This window comes from Notothenia coriiceps, unplaced genomic scaffold, assembly GCF_000735185.1.
Source record: "Notothenia coriiceps isolate Sejong01 unplaced genomic scaffold, NC01 NC01_scaffold00011854, whole genome shotgun sequence".
Taxonomy (NCBI): Eukaryota; Metazoa; Chordata; class Actinopteri; order Perciformes; family Nototheniidae; genus Notothenia; species Notothenia coriiceps.
The window spans coordinates 350261-358947 of NW_011344555.1; the positions used below are offsets into that span (position 1 = coordinate 350261).

Sequence of the window (8687 nt, forward strand, 5' to 3'; positions counted from 1 at the left end):
AACGTGCTTCTGTAAATCGCCATGTAACCATATAACAAACATATTATATGCTTTGCAAGCTCTTGTGGGCCACATCAAATGAAGTCAAGGGCTGGATTTGGCCCCCGGGCCTTGAGTTTGACACCCCTGCCCTAAAGCATTTCAAATGTACAGTAAGGGAGGAGGGGACAACATACACAGTCCTCTTACTATGCAAACAATGATTACATATGAGGCTTTAGTAGGAGTTGTTTGTCCAATCAGGTGGGTATTTTACAAAGTTGCTGGACCTTAGTTCTGTATTTACCCTTTTTGTTCCTGTTAAGGTAAACGAAAGGAAAGTAAGTTTTGCACCAAATGAACCACAATGTGACCAACTTTGAATCTTTGAGCCTTTTTTAAGACATATATAATTTGCATTTACATCGGATAGCATTAAAGGAGCTCTTCACAGCCAGTATGGAACTTAGAAAATATTATTCTTCAATGCACATATTGACTAGGGAGGACTGTACGATGATAGCCTTTCAAAACAAATGCACATAATGTTTTAAAAGATAGAAGCTTGATTCTTTGTTATTTACACAGGAACAGACTCTTGAAGAAGTGAGACTCACAGTGACAAACATGGACAACTCACTAGCGTAAGTATTGTTGTCTCTTTCTGCATTGGTTTTAAATACAACTAAACAAGTCCCTTTTATTTAGCTGATATTGAACATGTGATGTTGGCGCAGTCAGCTGCAGGGGGCGCTAAACAGTCGTGAGAGGGAGATAACCAGCCTGAGGAGACAGCTGGATGCCTGTCAGGAGGAGCTGGATGGACTCAGGAGAAACAAAGAAACCACGATCAGAGAGAACAGGAGGCTGCAGGAGGACCTGGCTACAATGACCAGAGAGAACCAAGTATGTAGGAAAACACACTGACGTTGTTTTGGATACAAAGAAAAGAAAGAAATAACAGCAGCCGATGTTGCGTTTGTGCAGGCTGTACATATGGAGATGGAGGAGGCTCTGCATGAGAAAGATGAGCTGAAGATAAGAGTCCACTCTTACATCTCTGAGGTGTCCAGAATAGAAAAGCTGATGGCTGCAAAGGTAACAGCAACACTCCTGTAGCAGATTCTTATAGTGACATCGTATACACCTTCTTCTGTCTGCTAATTGAATGTGATTGGTGGACCTTCAGGAGCAGGAGAACAGGGACCTGCTGGATCGCTTCAGGATGGCCCACTCTGACGTGGAGGAGCGGGAGCAGAAGCTGCAGCATGCTGAAGGCCAAAACAACTCCATCCGCCTGGAGCTGCTCTCCTCGGACACAGAGCGCAGACACCTCCGAGAAACTGTCGGCCACCAGGGGAGAGAAATCCAGCAGGTGAGATATAGCATGCGTAATAACAACAGCCATTCAAGGTCAACTTAAAGGGAAGAAGAGGTATGCTACAGTTTCTATGTATATATGGAATCGAGACACATATGTGACCTGCTCCATCGAAATCAGTCGCATTGACCCGAAGACACATTTTGAGTCGTATACACTGCTGGAAAGAGGAGATTCCTAGCTTTCTAATGATATCAGGATTGTTTTTGTATGTTTGTCACATTATATAATGACTGTCATCATGTTGAGAAAAAGGCCTTCAAAGTTTCCTCTTCTCTGGAATCCATCGATCTGATTGATTATTAGCAAATGATCAAAATACTACGGAGGGAAGATATTTTTGTTTGGATTACTGGTCTGGGGCAAGTGTGTGTGTGTGTGTGTGTGTGTGTGTGTGTGTGTGTGTGTGTGTGTGTGTGTGTGTGTGTGTGTGTGTGTGTGTGTGTGTGTGTGTGTGTGTGTGTGTGCTTAATTTTGCATTTGTGTGTATTGTTTGTTTCCCGCGAGAAACACCGGCTGTTGTTCTGCCTGCTGTTACGTCAAGTTACTCCATTCTCCGCTTGTATCTATGCCGTGTTATCTATGATTACTATACATCTTACATTCATAATTTCAGCGGAGGGAGGGGGAGCAGCGCTGCGGAACAGCAGAGTGGCGAGTGACAGCTGTCATCTTCCCTTTACAAGCTTCAAAAATATATTTATCGTGTGATTTTGGAAATAAAAGTTTCATATTCTGAAAGCCAAGACTTTGTTTGTTTAAAATCAAACAAAACACCCGAACCCCGAAAAACTATTTTTTTCCACAAATCCACGTTTATTTTGAAATGAGCCGTTGCGACTTCCGACTGATTTAGATAGAGCGGGTCACATATTTTCTTTGCGGTGTTGTATACACGTCATAAGAATGTTCCTATACATGAATTATATCAGAAGAAAAGTGGAATATAATTAGGCAGGCAAGCCAAGTGTGGTTAAAGCGCCGGGTGATGGGAGTGGCTCGGCCGGAGACCAGACGGCTGATCAGAATCAGGTAATAAGCCACTGAATGAAAGCATGTTGGTAACCTGGTTCTGGTCTCTCTTGCAGTAGACTGGGTCCTGGGAGGACTTCTGGGCCGCGGAACACACCTGATTAGGCCACTACACCGCTTCGTGCCCTTTTTGGAGCTGGCTGTTATTTTTGTTTTGTTGGACAATAAACTTAAGTTATTCCCTGAATCCGTCTCCTTCTGTCCTTTCCTTGTTCGGAGGCCACAGTAAGCACCTCCGCTCACACCCAGGTTCAAAAGGACAGGAGAACGAGCCGAGCCACTCCCATCACTCCAGCAGCCGGCGCTCTAACCACACCCCGCTCCCACACTAAGATATTATGCTAGGTAGTAAACAAATCAGTGGTGGTAGTCTTCATGCCACCACAGAATCAGGAACAAATGTTAAGATGAATGTTCCTTTCCATCTGCCGTTTCCCCAGCACACGCAGGCCCTGCAGGCTTACGAGGCCCAAGTGTCGTCGCTGGTGCGAGGGATGTCCCGACTAGAGGAGGAGCTGCTCTCAGCAAAGGAGGAGAAGGCCGCGCTCCTCTCTGACCTGGCATCCGTCAGGGAGCTGTGTGTCAAACTGGACTCTGGCAAGGAGCTCACTGCCCGCCAGCTCACCTCCCGGAGCATGGACCTGGAGAGGGTGAGGCCCGCTGCGGGTTTATTGTTGCATCCAGGTGTAGGTTATCTGTGAAGGTGAGCAGTAGCAGATTTCTGAAAATAAACCTGTATGTTTTCTAGATCACAGGAGAACTGGAGGACGTTAAGTCGGACGCAGAGGTCCTGAGGAAACAGATGGCCAGTGAGAGGCTGACTGTCCGTAACCTTGAGACCCTTCTCTCCAGCAATCGGCATAAGGAGTTCCAAACCCACCTGACAGCCAGTGAGAGGGAGTCAGATATAAAGGTCCTGCGCGACAGGCTGACTCTGGCTGACTGCAAAACGTAAACAAGTCCTTTTGAATATGTTGACTTGAACTCCAAGACTTGAATCAATGCCTCTTTTATTTTACAAGCTGTTGATTCTGATTTGTTTTGGTGTGCGTGTGCCCTCAGCGCGGAGCATGCCAGGGAGGTGGCGCAGCTCCGCAGCAAAGTCTCTCAGCTGCAGACGGAGATGGACGTTCTGAAAAGACAGTTGACCTCTGAGCGCTTTGAACGGTGAGCTGACTTTTCAACTGCCAGCACTTCAACATTTAATGGAGAGTACCCAAAGCTGGAAGTTAGAAACAAATTAGATCTGTCATCAGGGTTTTTACATTAGCTTTTTGACTAAGTGTATTTCAGTAAATAATGGATTCTATAGACTTGCTATTACATAAATAGCATAACTGATGTGACAACGTTTTTTTTTACTTTGAGTAGGCTGCACAGACACATTTTTTACACTTGATCTCTGAGCGAGCATATAAGGATATTATCAGGATGTTGGGGACACTACTGAAAGTTTTCCATTATCTGTGAAACAGCAAAAAGTGTCCTCTTGGAAACTGAACATTTCTTGATACAAGTTCGGTGACAATAAAACAGGTATACTACTTTTGGGAGTATCTGGCGATAAAAGTGAAACTAATAATGATGTCCGAGCCTGAGGCGAAGTTTTCAAATTGTTGTCTGACTTGTTTGAGGTCAGAAGAATGTAACCACAAGCCTAGGCACATATTAAACATGTAAAGATTGCCTAACTGTGGCTGTGTCCACAGAGAGCGGGCGGTTCAGGAGATGCGCCGGCAGGGTTTGTCGTTCTCCTCCCTCGACGTCTCCTCCAGCTCTCACCACACCTCTCCAGAGCGCTCCATCCTGCGGAGTCTAAGCCGCTCCACCGACAAGTCAGCAGACAAGTGAGTCTTGAAAATGATATGGCTTTTAATAGGGCTCATTGTTTTGTGTTAGGTTCTGGTAATAAGCTGGTGTTTTTCCATGTTAGACAGGAAGCAATGCTCTTTGATTACAAAAAAAGAAAGATGAGCCGTAACAAATCTTTAAAAAAAAACCTCTTCCTTATTTCACCATTTCTCTTTCTTTCTCTTTCCAGAAGTGTGAGCTTCAAAGATTCTGCCACAACTACAGAGACAGACAAATAAACAACTTGATGAGTGAGTTAGAAACCACTTGAAGCTGTGAATGAATTGTGAAGGTCTTTGTAAGTAGCGGCTTTACAGTGAGTGTTCAATTTAACATAAACTAGTAACAGTGATAACATTCAAACAGTATGTTTACTTTTTTCTATGGAAATATCCAACCACCGATTGACTCCACTTCCAAGTCATCTCTGTCAGTACGTTACACAGTCATTGGTCAAAATGTGGATTTAGCTTCAAAACTGTTTTCCTGAAATCAATTTGGTTGTCAACGTCACACATGTAGCAAAATACGTTTTTGTTCAACCCTGTGGTTATGTGTATTATGCTTTAATATTCATGTTTTTTTTAACAATGTTTAAATTATTAAATTATTCCTCAAATAAAGAAATACAAAATCACAGAAATGTGCAGTAATGTACATCACTAAACTTCAATTTCTGTTTAATAACAGGGTAAACAGTCCAACGTGTTGGTAAAGATGGGGGACAGATTGTCGACGTAGAACGAAAACACAAAAACTTGATTTAAACCCAAGACTCGGTGAGCCAATAGTTTATGTTTTAGCCAGCTAAACCACTGAAGGGCCGCAGAAGCTGTTAACCCTTTAGCTTCTCCAATAGTGTAGAAGAAGAAAAAGCTAAGTTTGGTCTGGCAACCTTATTTACAACTGCATCAATATATACTGAATTGGTTAATTTACTGTAACAGTGCACGACAGGAACATGTTGAAATGGAACAAAGTCGGTTCATATGTTTGTTTGTCTTCAGCTAATTTCAAGCTTTAGTGGTTCTGAAGTTAAGACCAACCATCTGCATACTGCGATGATATTAGAACATCTCAAGTCAAAATGTGTAACGACTATTAAAATACAGTTTCTTCCTTAGTAATACAAATAGTAAAAAATAATGCTCTATAAAAAGTTCTCTCAAAACTATGAAACATTGCACATTTAATGCCGGCAGTGTTCAGTGGTTGTGTTGGGGAGATGATAAGCAAAGAGGGAAAAGTCTAAAATGTATTTGGGCAGGAGTTCCCTCAGTAGCTTATGTGGTAACGTGCACAGATAATAATGTAACGTCTCCGTGGTGACCGGCTTGTACCACGTTTGCCTCTCAGGGAAGCGAACATGAGGAGGCGCTCCAATGCGCTGGAGCACAAACTCAGAATCCCTTTCAAGGTGCTCATAGGAGCCGATGAAGTCATAGGACACGGCGCAGGGTTGGCATAAGTTGTACACCGGCATCCAGTGCTCATTCATGCGCTCTGCGTCCGTGTCCAGCAAGTAACGGACAAACTCTGCAAACGTCACATCATCTCCTTTAACCGTCGCGTCCTTAGCGCGAGTTTTCCTGTACCGCTTTACGATCTCCACGCCGTACTTTTTCTGGTAGGACTTGATCTCTCCAAATTTGTTCCTGTATGCAGAAAGCAAGCGCTCCATTGGCTCCCGCACAAACATGAACTTGAAGTAGTGCTTGAGGCGATATTGGATCTGCTCGGGTTTAAAAGAGGACAAAAACTGCAGGTCGCTGCGGTGGTCCATCTTGATGCTGACGTCCACGCTCTCCAGAACCCCGTTCAGAACCTTCAGGACCCTCTTCCAGTTGGAGCAGGCCACCTTGGGGACGTAGCAGTACAGGAAGTGGTACTGATCGTTCACCAGGATGTGCTGCAGCAGCGTCTTCCTCTGCAGGGGGGTGAGGGACATGATGCTGTGCGGCATGTTCTTCTGGCTGCACATAGACCTGATGGTCCGGTTACGGATCTCTTGAAGGATCTAAGCGTGAACACAAAACAGTGACGATTTGACAGATCAACAGCAGTTAACTAGTTAGAGTTTGTATTATTCAGCCTGTCCAAAGAGCTGTATAACATCAAGACATCTGAGAAAATCCCCCTGATTGTTTCATCGTGATTTCATCAAGGTTATCTAATTGTGGGTTTTTAAATGTAAAATGTTATAATACAAAGCCTGCATACAAGCTTATGATGTGGCATTTATAAGATATGGACTATAAAGTTGAATCATGGGGGAAAAAACTGAATATCTTGGACTCTGCTGCCCCTCTTTAAAGTGACCAGATGTTTGAAAACGGCCAGACTAGTTAAAAAACAATATAACAACTTCTTTACCCATGTAAGATGAGATCAGCGGTTTCACCAGACCAAATTGTTGCCTTTTGGTCCAGCTTTTATGGCATGCAGGATTTTTTAAGATCACCATAAAAAGCACATGTGTTTTTTGATTAGAACAATAACAAACCAGAACGTTTTCGCAAAGTGTCTTATGGTTTTCCCTTTGATCACCAACTGAAATTTTTTTTTTCCCACCATGGCATCACAAACAAAAGCTGTGTTGAACCTTAATCCCACAGTGATATTGTGCAATGTACAGTCACAAGATGAATCAAATCGCCTCAGGCAACACTAGACCTATTCACACGCCACACACTCAACCCAACAAACTTGGAAAAGGTGAAAAAAGTGGCTCAATTAATACAAAATAAAATAATTTTAAAAAACTGGTAGCGCTTGTGGGTTATCTTTCCCCACTTTTTAATAGCGGGAAGCTGGCTCCTCCACATGAACTTTTTCTCAAAATAACAAACATTAATACTAGGGGTTAGGGTTATTTAGAGAGACTGAAAAAAACAAAAAAGGTGCGTATTTAGAGTCTGATAAAAACAAAAAAAGTGGCGACAGATAACCCACAAGTACCAACACACTATATTCAATCAGCTGAACACTTCATATGGCAGTTATGTAAGTCTGCGAATTAAGGAAAGCTAGCACTGAATTTTAAACCGGTAACTAAAAAAAAAACACTTCAATATATTGATGAGTTTTGTGTATTTTTAGCATGCAATAGAAATCGATGGAGGGGTACTTGAATGCTGTGAGGGTGCCTCTGTCCATAAACCTAGGGAGCCACTGTATTACATGACTGTACCTGCGAGTCCACGTCCTCAGCACCCGGGCTGAGCCTCCCGACCTGCCGCATGAAGTCCTGCCGTTTCCCGGTCCCCCGCGGTGGAGGTGTCTCCATGCTGCTCAGCATTCCTTTCTCTATCATAAGCAGCAGGCCTCCGGAGGCTACGATCACCAGGAAGGTAAGGACCGAAGGAAGCACCGCGGAGCTCCGGCGGACCGAGCCCGGGATCACCGTGGTCCTAAAGTTTATAACCGGGCTGTTTCGCGGTCCTCCAGACTTCTTCATCCCGAAGTCCTGCCTGCAAGGTAGCATAGTGTGTCCGGCTGGTGTGTTCAATACCTCGTAGTCCTTTAAAGTCGACGGATAACTAATGTTACTACGTGAGAAAACAAACCCTTGGTCACCTACCACGTACCCATAGTTAATTTAAAACTGGTAAAGTTTGAGAGTAAAGAAATAGCAATTTCCGTATGACCTTTCAAAATAAAATCGTGTTGAAGAGCATTTTCTTTGGTTAACACAAATCCCCAAAGACAAAGATTGCTTAACAATTTGTCTAGAAAACGTTGCGTGTCTGCTTCCCACAAGATTTCGTTTTATAATTGTATCTTTAACTTTGGAAACTAATGCCAAGCTAACCAGAACCATCATTTGAAGACGTCCTGTTAAAAGTTTCAAAATAAAATCCTCCCAAGGTTCATTGCCCCCTGTATTTGAATCCTTTGTTCCCTTCCTGGAACCGTTTATTTATCTTCAGTAACATGAAATGTGCACCAAATAAATAAAGGAAATACCTAACTCTTTGCATGTGTTAAAAAGGTCTCATCACAGTTTTCTGTTGTCATGCCTGCATGTTATAGCCTGCAAGCAAGGGCTAGTCGCCTAAACTTATAGCCTACCTCAGTTTTTTATTGAGAAGCTAAACCAAACTTTCAGGTTTGGAAATTACCCACCATACTGATAATATTCAGATGTTTTCAAACGATTCAGTCAGACCTTTCATGAAGAGATTTCTAAATTAGGAAGACTGCTTTGTTATAGAACTTGGGTCTGCAACACAAATGTTTACCAATCTTTATTTAATCTTTTGTTCTTTATAATGTCAGCCAGAGAGGGAAGCGCGGTTTACATCTCCTGTTTTGTTCAACCAATAGTTCATAATCAGTTCAGCAGCCCCTGCAGTTGAAAATTATATAAATGATAAAAAAGTTACCCAAATGACATTCTCAGTTGACAAATAGAATAGTTATGCTCGATGAATGTTGTATTGAT

General features: G+C 42.9%; 2 protein-coding genes across 4 annotated transcripts in view; one reads left to right on the top strand and one right to left on the bottom strand.

Annotated features, from left to right (window-relative positions):
- Positions 1–4886, top strand: part of cep135 (centrosomal protein 135) — an 11425-nt gene extending 6539 nt beyond the window's left edge. For 2 of the 3 annotated variants that reach the window (XM_010773031.1, XM_010773032.1), the window contains exons 18-26: positions 568–623; positions 717–885; positions 967–1077; positions 1169–1354; positions 2833–3042; positions 3141–3343; positions 3455–3559; positions 4102–4239; positions 4434–4886. In XM_010773031.1, coding sequence (XP_010771333.1) covers positions 568–623; positions 717–885; positions 967–1077; positions 1169–1354; positions 2833–3042; positions 3141–3343; positions 3455–3559; positions 4102–4239; positions 4434–4482 — 1227 coding nt within the window. In that variant the 3' untranslated portion in view covers positions 4483–4886. Of the gene's footprint in view, positions 1–567; positions 624–716; positions 886–966; positions 1078–1168; positions 1355–2832; positions 3043–3140; positions 3344–3454; positions 3560–4101; positions 4256–4433 lie in introns of all 3 variants that reach the window. The other variant, XM_010773033.1, reaches the window with a different exon arrangement.
- On the bottom strand, positions 4251–7842 carry chst14 (carbohydrate (N-acetylgalactosamine 4-0) sulfotransferase 14). The gene is made up of 2 exons (XM_010773030.1): positions 7434–7842; positions 4251–6260 (listed from the first exon to the last, which is right to left on the bottom strand). The coding sequence occupies exons 1-2, from the start codon at positions 7725–7727 to the stop codon at positions 5433–5435; spliced, it is 1122 nt and encodes a 373-aa protein (XP_010771332.1). The 5' UTR covers positions 7728–7842; the 3' UTR covers positions 4251–5432.
- Positions 7843–8687: the final 845 nt, after the last annotated feature.